Here is a 26,582-nt window from a genome sequence, read left to right as displayed (position 1 = left end):
CCTTAATGAATACTTTCTAGGCTGTAAAAAGTTTTACTGAATGCATCTTAAAAAACAAACATATTGAAAGTATGTAAATATGTATTTGTTTTTCAACAAACAAGTAAGTAAGGTGTTGTTGATAAAGCAAGTTCTAAACTTGTAAGTTAAACTATAAGGGTTAAAGTGCGTATTCTTTTTTGGTGACCTGCACAAATTTACACATAAAACTGTAACACCTTGTTGATTCATTTTAGTTTTATTGCGACATATCACCTACATCCACCTTTATTTTAGGCAGTCAAGAAAACCGTTACGAAGCAACTAAGTCTTTTACTAAAGACTGCCATCACAGTTCACAAGGATACCGGATAATTATAGGTTTATACCGGCTGCCAAACTGGAACTCTAAAACCAATTCCCAATTCATGCATTCCCCCAAGCCCTTCTCTGCCTCTTTCTGTTCTATTCCATAACTGCCCACAGCCTCATTAGCGAACACAGTATTTTGGCTGTATCTTAAATACCAATAAACACATACTTACTGATATTTGTTAGAGCCAAATATTGTTTAAATATATATATATATATATATATATATATATATATATATATATATATATATATATATATATATTATATACACACACAGTATATAAATATAGACCAGCACTATGCAGGTTATAAACATTAAACATAGAAAATAGTGTGTTTACAAATACTGGTTTTGATTTTCACAAAAGTAGTAGTAGGAATAACATACTTACCAATATCAGCCCCGAGATTAGAGAGGACGTGCCAGTCAGAGCAACATAGAATTTAGGGGTTAATGTGTTCAGAAACATGCTCACTGCAAAGAAAATAAAACCAGAATATTAGGATCAGTACTCTAGAACCAGTGCTCCCCATTCGCAATAGCAAATTCAACGTATTTTCATTAACTTGAAGCAATTACTTGTAGGATTGCTTGTTGGCCCTATTTGTACAGTCACAGCTTGTCTGCTCACACACGTATAAAAGAAGGTAGCTACCGCAGAGAGTCAAGTACTGCAACATAGACAGAAATTCAATACAAGCAAAGATCAAAGATAAATGTACATTATTTTATTCAAAAGTTAAATTGCAGTTGCTGTGGGATTTATGCCCTGAACCATGAGTTTGTAAGTGAGTTGTGTTACGTTGAAACAACTCCCCCATGCTCTATGAAGGCCCAAACCCAGACAGCATATAATGCAAGGGCTAAGCTGCCCTTGTACCATGCATAGTTCAAGCTGTAAAATGGCATTCAAGAAATCTCATCATATTACACATGGCCAACCGTGCCATTCTTGATGGAGCAGCCCACTAGGCTTGGCCCTTCATACAGCATTGTGAAGACTGCAAACACTTAAGTTACTCCAAAAACAGCAGCATGTAATTTAGTGAATAAAACAAATCCTGCTGATTTCCATTTAACATACAATTAAGCTGTTCCTTAAACAGAGCAAAGAGTTATGGACGTGAAAAAATAAAAACCAACAGAATCTCTCATTTTCACTTTATCTTAAATTCTCGTGATGATTTCCATCATGTTTGTGTGCGTGATAAGCGTTTTATATACCGGTGTATATATAAAAAAGGATCAGTATCAGGCACTGGCAGGGTAAACATCTCCAACTACGAGTAGATAACAAGAGGCCGCTTTTTAACATTAAAGAAGAAACTGTTCCCTCAAGGGGACAAGGAAAGAGGCAAATGCCTCAGCAGGGAATTCTGCAGAATCCCTATATGTAGTTACAAGGGGCACAAAATAGTAATTTAAAGGGGACACTCAGCTACCATATGCATTAAAGTGGAGGGTCCCTTTTTAATATAAAGTAGGAGTATTTCTTCTAGCACATCTGACTTACAATCAAAGTTGTAACAGGATGGTAGACAAATGGTTCTTGTTTGCCATTACAAATAAATAAAATCTAATTCTTCATAATTTGAATTATTCATTGTCCTGCATGGTATTTACAACATAATGAATTGTATTATGTATTTATATTATGTGTTATCTAGTATTGCAAAAAAATATACTGTTTCATTGTAGCTTCTAAGTAAAAGATACAAGATGGTAATAAGTGTGTGTGTGTGTGTGTGTAAGGTGCTTTGTTGGTACAATACTTGGCTGTAAGTCTTCTAAGACTAATCTTTCAAAGCTGTATTAAAACGTAAACCAATTAGTAAACCACATTATCCGGTATTATTTAAAGGTAGTTAACAGCTTTCAGTTAAAAAGGTCAGAAAACTTTTCTATCGTCGGAAAGTCAGGAATACAGAGAAAAAATGGTTGATAATAAAAAGCAAAAAAAAAAAAGCCCAGCAAAGAAAAAAAAAAAAAAAAAACAGGTCACAAATGTTTTAAAAGGCCTTTTATTTTTAAATGTAATCTTGCACATTCGAAACACTCACACTAAAGAATGTTGCCGAATTAAATGCTTCCACTCGAACTATGTCCTTCATGAAAATATGCACAAAGCAGTAGGAAAAACTCCCTCCCTATTCTAATAATGGTACGGTCTAGTGACAGATGGTTAGCGCTCTGCATTCTCAATTTCTTTTAACAAAAAAAAAATCCCTGGGAATATGGTTCAGGGGTTATACTGCCAGCATAAAAGTGATTTAAAGACATATTAAAACAAACAAATTGCAGCTCAGGGAACAACATTAATCTACAGTATCTGTAGCCTATAATAGACACGGAGAATTGCCAAGATTCCAAGACTTTTTTTTTAATTATTATTTCTGCCAAAGATTTACATGTAATGATGCCACAACGTTTTAAACTTTTGATACTAAACATAACTTTTTAAAATGATACTGTACTGTATTAAAAAAAAAATAAACTCTAGGCATCGCAAATTGCTGTATTTTAGCAGAAAGTGTGTCAAGTTAATATAAAAAAAAAATCCTCATGAATAAAAAATTATTTGGTCACCTTAACCAAGTAGAATTCACGTTTGTATTTCTACAGTAAAGATAATTCATTATTGTAAAGTTAACCTACTACTTCTGCTCCTTCCCCACTCTGTAAAGCCCTCCAACTGGCTCCCTATTAACGCACTCCCACACTATCTCTCCAATTTCTGCATACATTGTTTGTCCTCATCCATTCCCTTTAGGTTGTAAGCTTGCAAGCAGGGCCCTCTCTAACTAATGCCTATCTATTCTAGTCTTGATATTCCCCTTGAATATATGTACTGTAAGAACTGTTGCGTAAATTGTCGGAGCTATACAAACAAAAGATAATATAATAATAAATTACAAGTCTGCAATATTGTGGCCCCTTGGAGTACATCTGCAAAAGGGCAGAGCCACAGCGTGCGCCACTAAGACAGCCTCTCCCCATTCCGCCAATGAGGAGAAAGAGGATGTGCAAGGGTGCTCCACCCGTTTAATTAAGTACCTGGATAACAGAGGTGATAACAGGGAAAAGTGGAAGAAGAATAAGAGGAGTTGTGGGAGAGGAGAAAGACATGGAAGCGGTAAGGTGGGCGCGGGCAAAAGAGTGGTAAGGTGGGCGCGTTCAAGAGATCGGTAAGGTGGGCGCGGGCAAGAGAGCGGTAAGGTGGGCGCGGGCAAGAGAGCGGTAAGGGTATGACAAAAACTAGAATTTACAGACTAAATTTGTGTTTTAATTTAAAAGGTTTTGACCAAATAAATGAAGACAATCATTTATGGCTGTCTAGACTGTATCAGGTTGGTTTTACCAGTAACAGCCGGAGAGCACCTGGATTATTTGGATGCACCATGATAGCCGTGCTTCTTCATGGAAGCCTTAACTTTGGACAAAGTGCTTGCCGTAATCATCTTAAATATGAGTGTAATAAAGTGCTTTTCAATAAATATTAACATATCTACACTATAAGAAGATTCCAATTTTATAATCTGCATATCCACCTATATAATCATGTGAGGAGCAAATGGTTTCAAGGAGATATCATTAATAGGTATGTACACCACACATATTTATTGTTTTATATAATGTTATCATATTCCAAAGCGCTGTACAATGTACCTAAATCACGTAACTAGAAATTGATTCATTTGCCTGCAATTGTTATTATTTCAACTGGGCGCAATACTGGGTGGATACTTGATATAAACATAGTTTCTGTGAAAATTGTCATTTATATGGCTACTAACATACACAGTGCTGCAGTTAAACATCAAATATGCAAGAGAAAATTCTGAAATCCTTGCCTTTTTTTAAAAAAATAATGGTTTTATGAATATTTGTGTATTGTTCAGTGTATATGAAAGAAAGGTTTTATTAAAAATATATACAAAATAAAAATTCCCATTCATTCTTTTCCCCCCACCTTTATTTGCTTCCCAACTATATCCCACTGGTAAGATGTAGCTCACATATTGTTATTCCTTAAGTAATCCTTGTGAAAGTAGCAAACTACATGCCGGTTATACACTTTTTCATAAGCATTCATTTTGGTTTATTCGCTAAATGAAAGAGTTGGCAGTAGAGTTGTGGTTTTAATTCCCTTCACTATTCGTTATGAAGGATCAATACTAGCAGGTTTCTCAAGCACTGAGCTTGCCCTGCATAATTAATAATTCAATGTGAAAGATGACTTTGAAGAAACCTTCCTGATTTAATCATGCACTGTACATGGCCATTCAAGCTTCACGGCCCTTCCTAATATAGACTGAAGTCAAGGAGATGAAGCAACTCTCCTGTAAACCATTCTTTTAGTGAAGAGACACACTTGAAACGCAGAAACAGTAATATTGATGCACATCAAATTAAAACAAAGAACAAAAAAACAATCATTTCATCAAGGTCTATGAGAAAACAATAATCCCTGGAGTGCCATTGGGGTGGGAACTGCAGGTATAGACCTGTATAGCAAATTAGCCTGCACATCATCACTTACAAATCCTTTGGTTTCCCCATATAAAATATTTACGAATTACAGAACGTTCTATGTGTTCACTGATCCTCCCGCAAAAGAAACAAGTACTGCATATGTAGGCCACTAGAACCAAATATATCCCATCTCACACAATCTGAACACCAAGCATGAGTACAAAAAGGAAACATTAAGGGGCGTCTTTAACGGTCGGGGGCTCAACTCCCTAAAATTAGGGTATAAAAGATGCGTAAAAATTAATTTATATAAAAGGACTAGCCTTTTAGGTTATGATAATCCAGGCCTAAATTTTAAATATGTGGGGAAAGATGAATATGTACAAATACTCAGCACGTGGCATATATTATGGTTATTTACAGGAAGAGTGCTAATATTTGCAGTTGTTACAGTTTCTATTATAAGAAATACCCAGATGCTTAAATGCTCTGCTGTTCAGAGACCTTGATAGCCCTTTTTCTAGCACACCACCTGAGCCATTAGCGCTGTATTTTGTATCATAACAATTCATGTGGTCTCTGTTGGGACAGGGGAAATGCCAGTTGTATCTTTTCAAATAGGCTCTCTTGGGATTGTTAATCTGATTCAAGAACACACAAGGGTACGTAGAAGAAAGTATGATCGGCTTGAGGAAAATTAATGCAGGTTCAAGATTTCACCTTCTTAGATTTGATTCAATAAAAAAAAATTTAAAAAACCCCCACATATCTTAACATTGGGTTGCAAGCTGCTTTAAAGATTGCTGCTTGCATATGATCATGGCAAGTCAAAATACTGATCACTTAAATATTTCACAAAAGAAATAAAGGAATTACAATTTTTAGACGTGGCCGCATGCACAGCAGGTCTGACGCTCATTAAAATTTTTTAAAAAGCAGAGTATAATAAAAAAAAAACACACAGGTCATAATTTGGAGGAAGGCATAACCTCTGCAAAAAGGGCCATTATTCCAATAGCCAGGAAGGGATCGCCGAACTCTCTATCATTATTAAAGTAGAAGGACTTTATTTCAGCAGCCCAATCAATGACCATAGTAGAAGGCAGCACTGTTGGGTCTGAAGGTCACATGTGCAAAATCCTACTTGTGCTACCAAGGCTACTCTTCAGTTGTAACTGATCAGAAAGCATGGCTTTGGCACATACCCCCACCAATTATTTTCTCGCTTTTATTTTTGTTTTTATCTTACCAAATTCACAGTGAACCGGGCTACCTCCACCCTAGAAAGGATTGTTTAGATCCTAACAAATTTCACTAAGGTACTAAGGACTAAGGTATTGGGACACACCTCTTAAATATTGAATTCATGTGTTTCAATCAGATGCAATGCCACAGGTTTATAAAATCAGGCACCCATCCATGTAAAAATTTGTAAACAAAATGGGTAGTTCTAAAGAGCTCAGTGAATTCAAACGTGGTACTGCAATAAGATGCCACCATCGCAATACATCAGTTTGTGAAATGTCATCCCTACTAGAAACGCCATGGTCAACTGTAAGTGGTATTATTGGAAAGCGGAAGCGTGTAGGAACAGCGGCGACTCAGCCACATAGTAGAAGACCAAGTAATGTCACAGAGCGAGGTCACAAAAACCATGCAGCGGCATCTTCATGGAATAGGGTTCCATGGCTTAGCAGCTTCATGCAAGTCTCACATCACCAAGTATAATGCCAAGAGATGGATGAAGTGGTGTAACGTACGCTGCCCCTGGACTCTGAAGCAGTGGAAACCTGTTCTGTTGCGTGACGGATCACACTTCTCTTTGGTGGATGCAAGGAGAATGTTGCCTGTATGACTGCCCTGTGCCAACTTTAACGTGTGGTGAAGGAGGGATAACGGTATAGGGCTGTTTTTCAGGGGTTAGGCTAGGCCCCTTAAGTAAAGGGAAGTCTAAGTGCTTCAGCATACAAAGCCAGTTTGGAAAATGCAATGCCTCCAACTTTGTGGGAACAGTTTGGAGAAGGCTCTTTTCTGCTTTCCAATAATATATATTATACACACACTGCAACTCTGGTGACCTAAAATAAAAATAAACCCTATACTTATAAACACCAAGTTGTTAACCGCCGTTCCTTGTGCCCTCCTACATCTTACCTATTTGCACTGCTTAACACGAATCATAAAAATAGAGAAAAACGCTACTCTACAGCACACAGTAGATACCTGTCCACCCTGCTCCAAAACACTAGAAGGGCATTTTCCCTAGTGACCAATTAAAAAGCTGGACACAGCAGCCAGCAATGGGGTACGATGTGTTTAGTGTTCAGGAAAATGGATAAAAAGGTTACTTCTCATGTTTCCATTGAGAAAATTTATAGCCTCTATATACACTTTATCTATTGAAAAAAAATGTAATACAAATGTATCTGATTGCAAACCTTTGACATTCCTGGCATAGTAAAAACAAAAATCTATAAATAGAAAATGATGTATAACATACAAATTATGAACAATAGAGAGAATGATTCCCACACCATGAGCTTGAAAGTAGGACAAATAAGTAAAAATAAACCAACTGCAGCTACAACATTAATGCTGACATAACCAGTCCTCTCAAGTGTATCTTGTGGAAAGGCAAAAATACCTCCCAATTGTATCAGCAATGATATTCTCTCTGTTGCATTTCCCTCATGATGTCCCTCTTTTCTAGAGCTGAGAATGGTTGCTGGGTAGGAGCGTATCACAGCCCTAAAAGTCATGTATACAGTCAGTTCTCACTTAACGCTGACTGCTTCCATGTCCCTGTCGCCTTTCCTACAGCTCTGCTTCTGACCTTGCATATTAATGGTCTTCTGTCTTCGACCACTTTTCAAAGAGTCTTCTTTCTTGGTCTGTGTGTCCGTAAATAAGGCCTACTGCAAAAGGGCAGAACGTCTGGGAGCATCCTCTACTCTACTGGAGAAACGAGGGAGACTATGTTCCCAGAAGTTCCACCCTTTTGGAAAACTGTGCTGGGAGGCCTGATTAAAAGGAGACACTATGAAAAGCAGATGAAGACAGAAGAACAAGAAGATGCAAAATCAAAAGCAGAGCAGTGGGAAAGGAGACATGGACACGGAAGCAGTCGTTGGAGAAGGTAGGGGGACAGTGACAGAAAGCATGAACGAGTGAGTATCAAGAAGTTTGAAGACTCCAAACGAGGAGAAGATGGTGAACTTCTGCAGGGCCAGTGAAGACGAATCTAAGATGAGGCCAAGGTCTTTACATCCCGCAAAAAGGTGAAGCCTATATGGGCCAAATGTTTCTTATATTCCATCAGATTCTATGTTTCTATGCATGAGTATGGTCATATATGTGCACTGACCAGTTTTATCTGAAATATAGACACAGCTACACTTTCCTCTGAAATTGGAGAAGCCATTAATATTTAAAGGTCTATTTATAATCTAGTAAACTGCATCAGAAGGACAGAGAATCCAAAATGCCATCTGTTCTGTTTTTGTTTTTTTATTGGAACATCTTGATGTGGTAGAATGAAAATATTCTCATTTTAATTTGCATTTATGATCTGGTTACAAGCAAATGAGGGCAAATGATGAAAGCTTACTGTGTAATCAAGGTCAAAACAGGCCAATCACCCAACTCTGCTGTCTTTTACTTATGTAGACCAAAGGAGCATGGCACTACCAACGATATGTTGGGCAGCATCAGTAATACCTAAAGCTAAACTAGAAGATATAGGAATGGGAGCATGGAAAAGATTGCTACTTGAAAGGGTCCTTTCATTGCAATTGAAAAGATGGCTATACAAGGTGTGCCCCACCTCTGCAAGACTATCCAAAACAGATTGAAGCACAATGTTTAAAATGTGTCAAACTTGCAAATGTCCATGAGTGGTGATTTGTCCTTATAAAGCATAAAAAGGTATGTTTATGACAGAATTGAAGCCCAATTCTACCTTAGTAGCAATAGTAGGCACTGAACCCGTGACAATGCAGAATTTAGTTGTAAGCAACCAACTGTGTGTTCCACTGAACTGAGAGTTCCACTGAACTCAGCAGCCACAGCCAGCTAAAAAGCTTTGACTGTCCGTTCTCCTGCAGAGAAACTATTCCCCTGATAAACTTGAGAACTAAACAGACCTATGTTCAGCTTTGCAGAGAGTGCTATTCTGCCTGCTATTCTTTAACCATTTCACTACAGAACACGTTTCTATTATGTTACTAAGCTACAAAATTGTACCTACAGCTTTGTAAACAGAACCAGGCAGATAGATGAGTTACTAGAAATCCCCAGTCTAAGTGCGTTTAGATCAATATGCCAATGTACATTATTTCAATAATATAAATAAATGCAGGTGGTGTTTAAATAGATTATTATTCAATGACTTGGCGACTAAGTTTTCTTTCAGCAACAAACAAGCTATAAATAGACCTATGCAAAGCAGTGCCACGTATCTTATATCCAAAATGAGACGCAAGCCCAGACAGAACATATTTACATCCAGATATATCAAAGAACATCTTAATAAAACAGCATGGTGTAGGTTATGGAAATGCTTACAGAGGTAAGCATGCATGGAAAATGATTAAGGGGACTGCCACCGGCTGTAAAGCACAGCACACAGGGAAGTCACCATCTAACAAATTTTATAGCCGTCAGAGTGATTATAAATTGGAGAGATTTACAAAGGTGAACGCAGTTGTAAATGCTCCATATTTAAATGAACTGCTGCCTTACGAAATAAGTTAAGGAGGTTGTTGCCTTAAATATCAAGTGGAAGACATTAACATGAATTCTGTCTTGTATTAGGTGGAGATACCAATTTAAAATACCCGTATAGATAATGATCTGCCTGTAAAATTACTCATATCTATGTATTTGAGTCTCTCCCCTCATCGCTGACAGGATAGCCCTTCATTCCTGAATGAATGCCTTGTTCAGGATAGATCAGTAGGCGTAGAGAACAAGCTCCGTCGTGACCCCCTTCAGATTTTTGGTCTTCATATATGTTTAGAAGCAAGTCATCAAGCTCTCAAACTGTAGGGCGAACCAAACAAGGGTCAACCGAACGCAGGTTCTCCTGCACTATGACCTGGTTGTTCACTTCCATATTCTACCTTTTTCTCTACAACCCAAACCTTTCATGCGAATTGGTCCAGGGTGTTTCAGTAAGTTGCCAAATATGTCAGAATTGCAAAAATGAATTCTAAGTATCGTTGTGATGTTATCAAAATGTACTTAGATGGATAAGATCCATTACCATGTAGCGTAAAAACAGCTGTATTCAATTCTCCAGTGTAATAATGGTATTTCTAAGTTGATCTACAAAATACTTTTTACGACAAACATAGAACATGGATGAAAAACTATTTCAAATCAATCGTCAGCAGCTAAAAAAATAAATTATGTGAAGTTTCTAAATGCCAGTTAAAATTAAACCATCTTTTTCCCCCCTCTATAAATAACAAATTTTCCACATAATTATAAATGGATTCTACATGAAAATACCATTTTTTTTCTACTAACCAAAGAAATACAGAAAAAAGTGAACTTAATCATACCGGGCAGTAGTGATTTCTATAGATAAGGAGCAATCTAGCCACCCTTCATGACAAAGAATCACCTCAATGGTATTATGCATGGATATTAAAGAGAAAGACCTTCCTCTTTATTAGGGGCTTCTCACTAAACAAAATCTCTAACTCAGTGTTGGTTCTTAATACCTTTGTGACAGAGGTACTTACCCCTCTAAGTGACTGGAGCTTTTTTTTTTCCCTTAATTTTTAGCATATTTTTGTTCCCCTTTCCTACGTTTAGTGTACCCGCACATATTATATATTGTTTTTTCAAGGACAGATGGGGTTTACTCTTTATACTGTTTGGTTTTTGTATAGTTTGCAATTTAGTTACACATTTTTTACTTAGGATTCCGTCCACAAATTTGGTCCCACTGATGATATTTTTTCATTATAAACTTTTACATTTTACACTTTTTTGTTTTACTGGAGATTCCTCAGATTGGACAGTACTCCTTGTGATGTCATAGTGACATCACTGGTGTTTATTTTTTGTATCTTATTTTTTATATCTAACGATACAAATACTTAAACTTAACACAGTTTCTCTTTCATTTCACTTTGATCTTCACTTCTGCTCATCACAGCGTGATCAGCTTGCAGGGGTAGCTCAGAGGCTCTGGGAACACTTTTACATTCAATATCACTTCCCGCGGTGGCACGACTAACACAGCCGGCAGAGAATTTAGTGTTATTCCAGTGTAACTGGCCCCTGCACCAAGGGATGTTACATCAGATCAGTCATCGGGAACCTAGAGATACCGGCACCAGCTGACGGGAGACTCCAGGCTGTGGAATCACACCCTGATCTCCCATGTAGCCGGTGCAAAGACCACAGGAGATACTACTACATCCTCTAATCTAGAGTATGTTTTAAACAATTTAGCCTAAACATTGCTTGGAAAAGTGAATTGTTTGTAGGATCCAAATTTGCAGGAAAAGCTAAGGGATCTCAACATGTGGCTTGGAGAAAAGAAGGGAGTAAGAGGGCGATGTGAACATTTAAATACATAAAGGGGTTCATCAAAGGAGAAGAGGGATGTATGTTTTAAAGAAAAATAAATGTTATGTTTTGATATAAAAAGAGGTCATAATCTAAAACTACAGGGTCAAATGGGTGTATTGACTAAAGGGTAGGCAGGTTGAACATTTCAACTACCTTGTGTCACTATGTAATATTATGGGAAAATACAGACTAAGCTTCTCCTGGAACGAGAATTGGCCCTGCATAGAGGATAGTTAATGCAGGAGATCTATTAAAGTTATTAGTTTATGTTTATTATGGGGAGAAGAAATATATAATTCACCTACAAACTCCTTCTTATTGAACAAACCCTAGAGGCTTAGATATAATCTGAGGAAGTTTTTTTACTAGCAGAAGCAGTAGAATTTAATACAGGGAGGGATTTTAGAAATGCGTACATGGGAAAGGCATAAGACTGATAAGGTCTGAGTTTTTTTTTTTTTACAGACTAAATGGGCCAAATTGGTCTTATGTTCCGTCAAATACTGTGTTGCTCACAAAATGTTAAATGAAAAAGGCTGGATTGACAGAACAGTCTCGTAGTGGGACAAATAGAATATGTTCCCTTTCAGCTTCAGTAATTCCAAAGCATGTCAGTAGATTTCCTTCTGCGCCTTTAATAACAGTAATCAAAATGGCAGGTAATGTACTTGGCACTAACCCTGTCTCATGCTCGCTGCCGCTATGCTAGAATGAGCACGCTTGGGTTTTTTTCCCTTCTTCCTTTATTAGTAATCTGGTAGCTATGGAAACAAAGGCAGCGAGCAGCTGAGAGCTCAACAGATAGTATGTCTGTGGCTTTATCTCAGAACCATGTGCAAAGATAAAGGGAACACCCAGTTGCACGATAATGTACCAAGCGTGGTAAGAACCCACCAATGCAATAATCCGGAATATATATTTTACAGAGTCTCATATGTGCCAAAAGATTCAGGATCCATGAAAATCACAGCAGCCCGGGCTGTAAAATAGCCAGCGATGGATTCAGCATCTATGTTGCTTATGTGTGTTACAATTTCTTCTGGCTTAAAAAGTCATGGTAATACACTGTACCATAATTGTGAATATAGTAAAGCTAGCATTACCGGTATGCATGAAGGTGGGGGATACATTTGATGTCGGCGTCCAGAATTGGCAAATGCAGGAAGGTGCTTGAGACTACTGACTTGTTTGTAGGTTAGGATTTCTATACTTGTAGATATGTGTATCCTGTGATGGGGCTGATGGCGATTTCAATAATTAATAGGGGATTTCATTCAGAAGTTTTTTGTTTGTTTTTTTTTTAGGGGCTGGTTGGTTGCATTTAGTTAAAAGTAATAGAGGTTGAAGCCAGCCCTTAAAGCATTGGCGGCAATGGGTTCTACCTCTATGGGATATATGCGAATCAACGACTGGGATTGTTCAAAGATCCAGATGCCAGTACACGCTGGTCACAAACCAAAATAGATTTGCAAGGATGTAAACCCTTAATAAATTGCTTCAGGAATTCAAGGCTAGAGGGACATATTGTTGCGATATATAGCTGCACGGCATATAATGGATTACTGACCTGGATACAGGCTTCCCTTTTACTAAGCATTAATCTATCTCCATAATGTTTTTTAGAGCCATCTGAGATAAAACGGCAATCCGTTAATAACGTAAATTCCCCAAGCGTTGGGCTAGCTGCCTTAAATCTTAATCATGATCTCAAAAGAATAGGGTGTTGTTACAAAGACCATGAAACATGTGCCTGTGGTCTGGCAGACCTTTGTGTCTTCTCCGAGTGCTGCACCTGCGTGTGTCAATGCATCTTATTACCATGTGCCCAGCTTAGCTTCCAACGTCAACAAAAAGTCTTTGCTTGGTTAAAATACAACACAGAACATTATTGCTTTTTGTAAACCCTACACAATAAGGCATGTTAATTTAAACATTGAATCTTCATTTCTCAGCTCTGCAGCCACATTATAGCCAGTAGCAATAAAACCATTGCAGGCATTGGAGCTCTATTCCCTACAGTGTTCTGGATGCTAGTGAGAGGCGAAGACGCTTTTATGCATAGCATCAGGAGGGTTCTCTCCCAAGGTTTCCCCCCGTATATTTTGTGGTGTGCATGCAGCTGGTAGAACGAAGCAATCCTGTAGAAAGGATGACAAAGCTGCGAACATCACCTGTTCAAAATTGTTCTCTCGCAAGCTTAAATTCTCAAGGAATCTTTTATTACCTTCCTTCTCCCGCTGCAAGACATTGAAACGGACAACTATAATGAAGGGTTTATAAAACCGGGATCAAATCATTGGATACTATAAACCAAACAGCAGGCAATCAATCAATTAAGCCATGCTATAGCTTATTTGGATAATGTCTGCTGTGTGTGTGTGTTTAAATATGCTAGCTCAGAACGGATTTGCTTTATAGCTAGACATGCAGCGAGGGATGACAGGATCACCCATTTTCACTGTAAATTATGTAGCATCCTCATTATATAACCCTTCGTTTAATCAGGGTACCAATGTCTCCCAAAGCAAAGTAGAATACAGATTGTAAATGGAATCTCGAACCAGCATCATCCCCCTCTAGTCCCCTTAACGCTGTGTTTAGCTCAACGCAAGCGGACTGATTATCTGGAAGAAGCATGCATACAAAATGTAGCCATACAACCAAGAGCTACCGTTATATAATAAAGCAAACAAACCATGTCAAATTTGATAAAATTAGCTGAATAGCTGTTGTACCAACAAATAGTTAAAACAGCAGGGTAATTAGAAGGATTTTACTTACATGACGATTCTGTACCAAACATGGCTGGCCTCAGAATTGGGTTTAATAAATGAAAAAGAGACGAGAAAGGGAAGAGATAAAACCTCTACACAGCAGGGGTCATGAAGACAGACAATGCAGCCCTGGCTATCCAGTTTGCAGATCTCCTTCTCAAAAGCTGCAGGCTGCACACCACTTTCACTGAGACACACAAAAAGGTCTCGACGGAAAGAAAAAAACCATGAGCTGCAATTTTCAATCCAGCGGACAAGAAAAGGCCAATGTGTCTCTTCTATGATGCAGAGAGGCACAAATAGGTGGCAGAAACCAGATACTGCAGTCCACAGCCCTGCTCCCAGTAAGACAATAGCACAGCCTATGCACACGCAGACACACACACACACAAGCACACGCACTGGATGACGTCAGGACACTGCAATGACCGACTGCTGTTAACCAAAGGCTCAGAGGGGGCTTGGGTAAAGCAGAGTCATTCAAAAAGGAATTCCTTTGTCACCTTACTCACTATGTAAAGGAGGCATTTATTTCAGAATTGTGTAATCCAATCAAAAATAAATATGGGTTTGCCTAACCTCTACAATCAGGCTGGAAAAGCTCTACCTTGATTATTAATATATTACAGGGAGAAAAATTATATTCATAATAATAATCTTGTTAAGCATTAGTTGGGGGCTGCTCTTATCTTAATTTGTTTCTCCAAAAAATACAAAACCCTCTATGCAGTGTTGACCGTATGTATGGGTAGATCCTCATATTGAAACAACCCCAGTGTAAAAGACCTGACCAGTTGTTCTCCATCACGCTTTAGCACCAGGGAAAGCAATGGGTTATTAAATCTACAGTTAGACATCCTACTGCCTTACCATTTCACATGATTACATTAAATAATACAACTATGATCACACATTATCAGAACTTACAGTGGGGATTCAAAATAATATAAAAAAATGTACAAATAAAAGCGATGCTTTAGCAGCCCAGCACACACACATTTTTTTAAAAGTTTAGTAAGTTGGTACTCATATTTGGTAGTTTTTCTTATTTAAATTGCTAATAAATGGCATTAATACATTTACAAGAAAACCAGAAATGTATGGGGCGCAGGTGCATATATAGGGGAAAAAAACAAAAAATTGTGTTTATTATTTATCACATTTCACTTAAGTAGCACGTATTTTTGGATTTCCTTTTGTTGTTATTAATACATTTACGCAGACAATTGAGATCACCACCTTCTTTTAATGAGACCTTAAAAAAAAAAATATTAATAATGTAGTCCTATAACAGTTTTAGGAGCTGTCTAAAAGTGTTGTGTGCTTGTTATAAATCACATAAAGCCTATGGCTTCAGTTCCTACAGTCTTCTATTGTTTGTGAACAAATCGTATTTCAGTTTGCTAAATACAGCTCTTATTAACGACTTCCGTACCGGCGTTCGTGTACTGCGTCTTCACTTGAAGACCGCAGTATTATTTAAATATTTTAATTCCGTGCTCGTGATTCGCTCGTAGAGTGGCTGCTACGGATCGCTGGGGACACCCAGCAGTCAGTAGCAACCGCCCCTCGCGATCCCAGCGTCCATAGCGATGCTGGATCGTGCCTCATCGATGACGTACCTGGTACATCCCGGTCTGTGGGTGACACCCAGCCAGGAAGTACCAGGTACGTCATCAGTACGGAAGGGGTTAAGTTTAGGTGTTTGACACAACCATTGCTAACAGGTGTATAAAATTAAGAACATAGGCAGCCATCTCCATAGACTAACATCAGCAATAAAATGGGTCATACTGAAGAGCTCAAGGACTTCAAATGTGGCATAAGATGCCCTGCTAGATCTGTCCTGGTCCACTATTTGTGAAGTGGAAGCATTTAAGAGTAACAACAGCTCAGCCACAAAGAGGTAGACCACACACAAAGCTGGGGAACGGTATAAAGCCACTGAATTCTGGAGCAGTGGAAAAGGGTTCTCTAGAGTGATGAATCCTGCCTTATTATGTAGAAGTCTGATGGACGAGTCTGGGTTTGGCAAATGCCAGGAGATGCTACCTACTGGAATACAGAGTAACGTTTACTACTGTAAAGTTTGGTGGAGGAGGGATAATGCTTTGGTATAGAGGAACTTGAGTGGCCTGCAAAGATCACCTTTGTTCTTTTGGCTGAATGGACACAAATTCCCACAAAGGCACCCAAACATGTAGCTTTAAAACTCAAATGATCCCCAGCCAGCAACTTACTTGGCATACACTCTCTTGGACTCATAGGACAACAAAGCTACCGGTCTGATTCCCCTGATCAACAAAGGTTTACACAACATGTAACTCTGGGAAAAAATAATAAGGCTTTAAAGTAGAAAATGGCTCCTTGACCTAAAAAAATAAAACAAAGCCCTCTTCCACTAATTTAAAAAGGCAGATTTCAGAAGAAAGAAACCATGTTCCAGTATTATCTCCTAGAAGCAGCTTTACTGTAGCAATCAAGCAGTATTACAGCAACAAATCCACGAGCTAGGAGCACACATAAGGACCCTGCCGTTGCAGTCTGCGTGAGCTTTGTAAATAATGCATAGAATATGTGGATTATTCTGTTGAATGTGTGATGGACAGTATATGTACAAAAACTACATTTTTAAAACTCAATAAAATTCCTTATAATGAATCAGGTGCCTGTACGCTAAAAGGTGTGTGGACAGTCACCCTAGCTCAGCGGATGGTGTGTGTGTGTCTTGTTGGATAATACAAATAATATACATAGGACCAATGGGACAAAATATGCTTAAAGAGAAATGAACATCTACAATAAACGGATCACCCTTTATTTCAAGTAGTATTTTAAAGTATAGGGTCAGGTAGGGCTGGATAGCCGTTTTGCTTCTAAAAGTAGTTTGATGATCTAAACATTTAAGTGTGACAAATATGCAAAAATAGAAGAAATTGAGAAGGGGGCAAATACTTTTTCACAGCACTGTATTCAGAGCAGCCATCAGGTTACATCCAGCACATCATTATGGGTTCCAGCCTCTGGAGAGGTCCCACCATCCGGAGGCATCCACAGCCCCAAAACGGTGTGCTTGCCCTACATCACCCTTGAATATAGATGCATCGTTTTTCAGGTTAAGGGTGTGTAATAAGGGTTCATACTTCTTTAACCTTGGGGAAACACTAAAATCAGATCTGGTTTATTTGCTGAACATACTAGAGAGGGCAATGAATGCTTTGTCCACGTTGAACTGTACCATGACATTGTTCTTTACTTCTAAAGGCAGAACATGCCATGGATGCTTCGCTGTAATTCAGAAAGATACATTTGCTGTATATATCCGCTGTAAGACAAAAACGCTGCACAGAACACTGCCTTGTAATTCATGGGAAGTGAAAAATATATTCATTAAGGAAGTTCTCACTAAAGTTTTGATGTAACAAAAAAAAAAAACCCAAAACACACACACCTTATCTGTAAACCATGGTTGCAATGCGTCACTCCTCAGCGTCAGTCAGCATGCTGGGACTGAACTAGAGCTGAAACAACGAATCGATAAAATCGATAATAATCGATAACGGAAATCATCGATAACGATTTCCGTTATCGATTAATCGAGTGATCAATTCGTTGTTGGAGCACTCGGCTCCTTTTACTTACCTCCGCGAGCGTTCCCCGCTTCTGCTACACGCTCTGCAGTCTCCGCCTTCTAGCTACGTGACGGATGTGACGCGTTCCGGAGGTAAGTATTCTTCATGTCTATGTGCACGGATCGCACAGAGCCACTCGCACAGAGCGGTTCGCTCTGTGCGAATGGAGCCACTCGCACAGAGCGGTTCGCTCTGTGCGAGTGGCTCCACTCGCACAGAGCGGTTCGCTCTGTGCGAGTGGCTCCACTCGCACAGAGCGGTTCGCTCTGTGCGAGTGGCTCCACTCGCACAGAGCGGTTCGCTCTGTGCGAGTGGCTCCACTCGCACAGAGCGGTTCGCTCTGTGCGAGTGGCTCCATTCGCACAGAGCGGTTCGCTCTGTGCGAGTGGCTCCATTCGCACAGAGCGGTTCGCTCTGTGCGAGTGGCTCCATTCGCACAGAGCGGTTCGCTCTGTGCGAGTGGCTCCATTCGCACAGAGCGGTTCGCTCTGTGCGAGTGGCTCCATTCGCACAGAGCGGTTCGCTCTGTGCGAGTGGCTCCATTCGCACAGAGCGGTTCGTGAGTGTGGGTGCAGGGCAGAGTGGGGGTGGGGGTGCAGGGCAGAGTGGGGGTGGGGGGTGCAGGGCAGGAGACTGGGTGCAGGGCAGAGTGGGGGTGGGGATGCAGGGTGTGAGTGTGGGTGCAGAGCAGAGTGGGAGACTGGGTGCAGGGCAGAGTGGGGGTGGGGATGCAGGGCAGGGTGTGAGTGTGGGTGCAGGGCAGAGTGGGTGCAGGGCAGAGTGTGAGTGTGGGGGCAGGGCAGAATGTGGGGGCAGGGCTGGGTGCAGGGCAGAGTTAGAGACTGGGTGCAGGGGCACAGTGCAAAGTGCTGGGTGCAAAGTGCCAGTGCTGGGTGCAAAGTGCTGGGTGCAAAGTGCCAGGGCTGGGTGCAAAGTGCAAAGTGCTGGTGCAAAGTGCTGAATGCTGGGTGCAAAGTGCTGGGTGCAAAGTGCCAGGGCTGGGGCAAAGTGCTGGGTGCAAAGTGCTGGGTGCAAAGTGCCAGGGCTGGGTGCAAAGTGCTGGGTGCAAAGTGCTGGGTGCAAAGTGCTGGGTGCAAAGTGCTGGGTGCAAAGTGCTGGGTGCAAAGTGCTGGGTGCAAAGTGCAAAGTGCTGGGGCAAAGTTTCTTGAACAGTAATAGTCCACCTCTTTTCAGAATGTTTGGGGTTATTTTGTTTCATAAATATTGTGTTTGGGTTCTTGTACTTTGAAAATATTGTTTTTTATTACATCATAACAAAATAAGAATGTTAATGTAAATTTTAAGTTGTTTTTTAACATCCAGTTCATTAAATTCTTTTAAATAAACGAAAAATTTGCATATTGTTTTTTTTATCCGATTAATCGATTAATCGAAAAAATAATCGGCCGATTAATCGATTATTAAAATAATCGTTAGTTGCAGCCCTAGACTGAACGAACCCTGATGTAGAGGGCTCAGCCGCAGCCCTGGCCAAAATTTTTGTCCATTAGAACATAAACTAAAATACATCATTGCTATAAACTTCGACAAAGAACAGGTCAACATACAAGACTACGTCTCTTAAACTGGGAACCTCACTTGGAAAATGTACCCTGTAACGATGTTAAGAGGAATAGAAATTATTTACAGGGAATTTCTTTTTTTGTTATTTATTTTCATTTTTCTCCACCCCCACCCTCTGACTTTTCTTCAGTCTCCTTGCAAACTAAAGTACATTTCACCAACGCTTCTTGGCAGTATACCACGTGACTAATCACTGATGTGCATGCGCTTTTCCCTCTTACAGTTGGGTTTAACAATGAGCTCCGGCAATCCCCTCCATGCCATCTGCACGCTAAAATGCAAGTGCATGGAAAGGAGGGGTTTAAAACACAAAGCCTAGAGTTTCTCATGGGAATACTTTGCTTTATTATTGTTAAAGAGACACTCCAAGCATCATATGCAATGTAATGCATTTGGTAGACTGATCAATGATTCATGAAGTCCCCCCTTGCAAATGCATTAGGGATTCTGAAGAATTCAATGCCACCGATCGGTGTCGTGAAACGACAGAGACCACGGAGAAGGCAGGGTGCTGCAGCTTCTGCTAAAGTAATTTTTTTTCCTGGTTCAATGAACGCATACTAAAGTACTTACAAAGTAATAAAAATGTGTGTTTTTTTGTCTGGGACACTGGCGAAATGGTAATTGGGTGCCAACTGGGTTCCAGAAAAAAAACACTTTTACTGAACTTAAAAGCAAACTCAATATATAATAAAACTGTATAGTTTATTAATCTTTTATTTATATAGCGGGAACAATTTCCGCATGTTTTTTTTTTTTTTTACAATATGTATTTTCAAGGAGGAATGACCAGATTGAGACAAACCGATATATTAGGTAAGGAGGGCCCTGCTCACAAGCATACACTCTAGATGGAATGGGGTGAGGAGAAACATGAAGGTACGGAGGAAGGTAGGGTGGGGAGGTTGTATCCGTGGCAGGTAAGTTCTAGCTACAAAGACGGTTTGCTTCTCTGAAGTAGTGGGTTTGGAGATTTTTCTCAAATATTGAGAGGGATGGTAAAAGCTGGAGGTTAGGTGGAAGAAAGTTTCACAGGTAAGCAGGAAAAGAAAGAGGTGATAAGTGAGGAGGAAAGTCTTATCCCACGTAAAGAACATTAACTATCAAGTAGGGAAGTATTTTGTGATCAGAGCAGAAAATGAGTATAGGAATGAGGAGCAGCATTATAGAAGGCTTTATTTGTTAGTACAAGGATTCTAAATGTAATTCTTTGAGGTAACAGGGAGCCAGTGAAGGGTTTCACAGAATGGGGAAGTAGAAGAGGGTCTTGTAAGAAAGATAAGCCTTTTTATAGACTGCAGAGGAGAGAGAGTTGAGACAACCAGAAGAGTGTTGCAATAGTCGACTTAGCAGATGTGAGAGATGGGGGTTTTTTTTAGGTGCAAGAGGCAGGATCTTGAGAGCGACTGACTGCGAGGGATGAAGGAGATTATGAGTCAAAGATGGCCCCAAGGTAATGGGCAGGTTAGGAGGAAAGATAGTTGTGTTGTTAATGGAGAAAATTAAGGGGTATGGATACAGGATGATAGGTACACTGCAACCAACACGAGACAGGTGCTTACTATTTTTTATATTAGTACAGAACTGAAAGCCATGAGCTATTTCCAATGGGGTATTCTACATACGTACACAACAGTCTATGTAACGTCCACATTATCTACATGGCGCTTCAGAACCAATCCACAAAGTGCGTGTTTATTCACATGGGTTTCTGTGATTAATATTTTGCTAATCTGGTTTGAAGATTACTTCACGTGAAAGCAAATAAAATGTACTAATTAGCAGCAGGGCATCAAAGCCAAAGTTTGAGTTTATTTAGTTTGACCAGCCCTTTGTGGTTCCCTCTCTATTCACTTGAGGTATGGAACAAACAGATCACGTTGTATAACAACAACAAATGGGCAAAGAAACAAAACTAAACACGCCAAACACACACAGTGAAAAGATATTTGCTTGAAGACTATGGGAACTCAATACAAAACATTTACTATTTTGCAATGAATATGGTGCAAGCCTAAAAATATGTAGCTGACAAAACAAGGGAAAGGCAAATAGCATCTCGTCAGCCACTGATTAAGTAGAACTTCAATAATCCTCTGCCAAAGATCTTCAATATCATACACAAAGCCAGCAAAAAAGCAGAATCTAAGGTTGTTTATTACTTTAAAGGGGCACTTCAGCCATTATATGTGCTTTAATGCCAAGTATCCCTTTTAAAATTATTCTTTTCATCCTCTTGGAAATGCATAGAGAGATTCATCCTATAGAAGATGTGTTCAGCCACACACATGCGCAGGGATTAATGGGAGCTCCTTTCAGCCAAAAGTGGTATGGAAAAACACAAGCAAGAGGGCAGTGTGTTGCAGCTTCTCCTAAAAGTAAGGGACTTATTCAACATGCAGGTCACATAATGCATATCAAATCATCCTATGGACCCCTTGTACAAGGTAAGCAATTAAAATGAACCCACCAAAGCACGGGTCAGAGGGTAAGCAAGTTTGCACAATTCAAGAAATTGTATTCTCATTCCTCTGAGATAGAGATGGTCCTACTTAAATTACATAGAAAGCCAGATTGTCAGGACAGCGGGCAGCTACGAAAAGTTTTACACATAAGAACAACTGGTGTTTGACACGCAACAGATACCCCAATTGTAAAAATGTGTCATCAGAAAGCATAGCTACAGATATTTTACTAAACATTAAGAACAACTTACTATAGAGAAAGCAAATTCTGACTATAGCATGTAGGAGGCTTAAGCCACAGGAGGTTAACCAACAAGCTCAAGATATGTTACGGAACAGAAGTCGGCCCCCATTACTGATCATTAGTGCAGTTCCTCTAAAGTGTAAAAGGGGAACACAGAATGCTCTCAAATCTTAATCCAAAAGAAAATTAACAGGCCATCGATTCTCAAAAGATTTTGTTCCGCAGCTACAGTCATTCTATGACTGGTCACATTGTGTAAACGTGGCGTAAATATTTACAAAACAGGGTGGAAACAGTTTTAACTTCATGAAGTAAATAAAAACAAGATTTAGTCTAAAGAAAGGCAAGTTACGGCTTCAGGGCCTCCATGAAAATCCACTGCATACATGTGTTTATCCTGTACATAGAGACATGAAGAAGGGTGCCGAGAGTATTTTATCCAGATGTCAAGCAAGCAATATTGTATGTTAAGGAAAAAAAATCTAAGTGGATTTCCATTTTCCTAAATCCTCTAGTTTTGGTGTTTTTGTCCTCAAAACTATAAGCACTGTTTTCAAAAACTTTTTGTTAAATAGGAGGTGTTAAAGGATACCTCCCCCTATGTCTACAACATATGACCAGTAATTAGCAGACTACACGTTAGAGGCCAGCTGTTTTGTGCTGGGCTGCATGCAGCCAGACAATTCCCTTCAGAACAGAACATGCTTTGGAGAATCTCAAATGTAAAAGTGAATAGTGAACATGCCTATGATAATCTGCGGAATCAGCTAGAAAATAAAGTCCATCCAACCAACAGCTGACTTCTCTCCCCTTAGCAAATCTGCCCTCCAGTGTCCGTTTTGGAGTAAAGTATTCTTAGAAATGAGAAATCGCCGCATGATCGTATATTTGGAGAACGCTATGGTAAAAAAAAAGCCAAATAATGATTAAAAAACCCTCGAGCTTTTTAAAAAGGACAAAAAGAATCATCATGCAAATTATATGTTGTAATTTAGTCTCAGATATCCAACATATAAGGATATAGAACTAGAAAAAAAGAAAAACCGGCATAGTGTAATATTACAGAGATGCGGCCCTTTAAATGGAACCAGTGCACTCACATTTAAGTTAGAGTGCAAGACACAATTGGGGTGGGCATCTGGGGCTCCTTAACCTCAGCACAGTATCGACAAAGTGTCAACAAAGGGGAAGACTAAGCAGCAAAGCAAAGGCTTCGCAAGAGAAAATTTGTTTTTAGCAAAAGTCTTAAAAAAATATATAAATGCACTTCTACTGAAAGTGATAATCTCCGTCATAACAGCCCAAAACCTTCCTTGTTCCAAGACTTCCCATCCGGAGCTGCCTGATAAGAGCTTCTGTCTATTTATGGATCACTGCAGAAGAAGACCAGCTCATGCGCCGGGGTTATTTCCAGCCGCGTCGGGCTCTATATTTCATAGTGCCGGTCTGTACAGTACATGCATCAGATGCAAAGGTTTAAATTACCGGGACTTGGGAGCAGCGGGTCCCATATATATGCATTGAATATAAACTAATTTCTACAAAGAAGCAACCCCTCAACGTTAGGAATGACATCAGCTCCTCCAATCTAGTAAACGGCCTTTCAGGAATGCCAGCAACGTGCCATTAAATTATTTTGTGCCCACAAACAACATTTGATAGCAAACACTACCTGGTTTGGAACAGTTATATGTAGATTGCTTTATAGTAATAACAGCTGTTGTGTACATGGGACGGTGTACAGAAGAGGTGCCAATAACGTGACATGTTCATACACATGAGGTTTATATCAACAAGGATTATGTTTTTATTTTAAACAAATATGGCTGTTTTCTGCCCCGTAACAGAGGGTCACTTGTTTAGCAGGGTCCCGTTCCAAACTCTGCGTGTAATGGCATAATCATACTGTATCAGCGGTGAGGAATCTGGATAAATTCCATAGAAGTTTACTAGAAACTCTAGGGAACCCACACTGGGCCTCATCTATAAATGGCGATTTTGGGACAAAGCTCTAAATGTGGAGAAATGAGATTTTGAAGAATTCTTGCCGATTCACCCATTACACAGGGCCGCTCAAGCTCTTCCAGTGCAAAGGGAATGGACATTCATGATGAATAGTGAAGCGAAGGAACCGACACTTTCCGTTTAGTGGATAAACCCCATCCACTCCATTGTGTCTATATAATACTGATGGAGGGAACTCTGCTGCTCCCCTAAACAAGACGCTGCCAAGACATAGGCCTGCCATCTCTGTACATGCAATGGGCCTAATAAGACCAGCATAAATAAATGTCCGATGACCAATATACCTTATGGGGCAATACTGGGCACAGCCACGGAGCGGTTTCCACACTTTTCATACCTGTCTGCAAGAGCAATATAAACAGGCGGCAGTATAAACAAGAAGCATCAGACATCTTTCAGTAAAGAGCAAATCCATCATTATCCCCGGCTCCTTCTCACCGCCATTTCAATGGAGTTTATGGTCACAAGGAGGGTCCATAAAGGTTTGGTAGATTAAACCTGCATCTACCTAAATATATGGAATAATGTACTGGATGGATATCAGCACTGACTAGATACTAAAGAATAAACTATAGTAATAGACAAGACACGTTTACTATTACTTAGTATGTATACATGCAGTACATTATTCCACCCCCTATCAGTTTTCCAAAACTGTTGTCTAAATAATGTTACAGAGCTCATGCACAGTCCCTTCATTATGATTTTCACACAGGCCGCTTCATGCAACAAGTTTCAGTCCCTGGAAAGAATGGAATATATTGGTTTTGTGACCTGCGGGTTATTACAGCCCAGAAAGCGTATAAACCTGTCGGGCACTAGGACCCGGGGAGCACCCGGGCAGAAACCAATTGGATACTCCATAGAAAAACATTCAAGAAAAGAAAAGCAGCGACCCCATAACTAACACACCGCCCCCCCGCGCGCTCTGGGGGGGCAACAGGAGCAACGACACCCTCCAACGGCCACAAACCGACAGCCACGAAACTTTTCTCTCCTCCCCAAAGCACACAACGTGGCAATGCCCTCCCGAACAGCCGCTCTCCCTACCTGTGCTCAGATTGGCATTAATCTTCATGGGGACCCTCAGGATGTACACCAGGAAGAGCAGGAAGAAGAAGCACACGGTCCACACAGAGCTCCACGAGCAAAGCATGCAGGACTTGAGCTGCTCCAGGAAGCCTGTCCCAGCTTCAGCCATGTTTTATGTTGTGTGCACAGTATGCGTGCTGCTCTCTGCTGCCCCAAAGCACTGTGTGTGTCTGCAGCATGGGAGGACTCGGCAGCCACTTGGTGGCCAATCCCATTGACAAGGTGGCCCCCAGCCCCTCCCTTTCAGAACCAATTGACAGGTTGCTGTTTATCCGCTTCGGTCTCCGGTACCGACCGTTACCGTCTCCGGTACCCCATCGGAGTGGTAGCTGGAGCTTATAATTGCCGTGTTTGGGCTTCTGGACATTTTGAGAAATTGGTGGCCGCTTTCGCATGGTTACCGTTTGCTTTCTCTTGGGACTCTGCACTCTTACTAGTAACTGCAATGTTTTACAACATGCATTCTGTGTAATTCATCCGTTTCGCCTATTGATTGTGTTTCTCATTTAGCTTATTGACTATTACTTTTAACATAACTATATATATATGATAAGTGTCACGGTATCAGCCTCTACCATTGCTGCTGGGAGGCTGTTCCATTTATCTACCACCCTCTCAGTAAAGGGACATCTAAACCTCTGAAATAGGCTTCACTCCTGCACTTTGTTAAACCTCTTTTAAGCGTTTAGATTATTGTAATGTTTATTTACTGGCTGTTTTTTCCCAGTGCTGCTGCTTGGCGGATCCTGATATGTGATGGAGACGTGTTTGTATTTCCATAGTTGTGCAAATAGGGGTCTCATTTTCTCCTTATTACTTGTAAAAACCACATCGTTAGGATTAGGATGCATTTATTGATGATTTAAAAAAAGTAGGTACAATATAGAGAAATGTGCATGAAATACCATGGCTATAGTGGTGAGATTTGACTTGAGTAGGAAACTAAAATCCATAACTTATGAATGAAAATATTCATATTTATAACATGTGATATGCAACATTTACTGTACTGAGAACAGGAGATGATATCATAGACACTGTTAATGGCACTGTGATGTCACAATAGAATCTGCTTATTTGCTATAGCTCCTCCCTGCACACTCACCATTTTTGATGAGATATCGTCGGTGCTGGCTACCTGGCCTTGTGTCAGGGCTCCAGAAGGATATCTGAAGATTTTTTGCATTTTACCAAGAAAGAAGAATACTGGATTTTTCTAGATTTTTTTTGTTTTTGTGTATTAGTAGTATTTAGGAAATATTTATCACGGTAGGTGAAAAGATTGCAGAATTGTAAAACTCTCAGAAGATTGTAAAAATTTCAACTTTTCCTTTTTGCATGTAGCTCACATTC

General features: G+C 39.9%; 1 protein-coding gene across 3 annotated transcripts in view; it reads right to left on the bottom strand.

Annotated features, from left to right (window-relative positions):
• The window catches only part of ST7 (suppression of tumorigenicity 7), a 51,907-nt gene extending 26,500 nt beyond the window's left edge, over window positions 1-25,407 (bottom strand). For 2 of the 3 annotated variants that reach the window (XM_053462645.1, XM_053462646.1), the window contains exons 1-2: window positions 25,188-25,407; window positions 747-829 (exon numbers count right to left, since the gene is read on the bottom strand). In XM_053462645.1, coding sequence (XP_053318620.1) covers window positions 747-829; window positions 25,188-25,338 — 234 coding nt within the window. In that variant the 5' untranslated portion in view covers window positions 25,339-25,407. Of the gene's footprint in view, window positions 1-746; window positions 830-14,194; window positions 14,492-25,187 lie in introns of those variants that run through there. The other variant, XM_053462647.1, reaches the window with a different exon arrangement.
• Window positions 25,408-26,582: the final 1,175 nt, after the last annotated feature.

The sequence above is a fragment of the Spea bombifrons genome, chromosome 4, assembly GCF_027358695.1.
Source record: "Spea bombifrons isolate aSpeBom1 chromosome 4, aSpeBom1.2.pri, whole genome shotgun sequence".
NCBI lineage: Eukaryota > Metazoa > Chordata > Amphibia > Anura > Pelobatidae > Spea > Spea bombifrons.
This window is presented reverse-complemented; position numbering and strand designations above follow the sequence as displayed.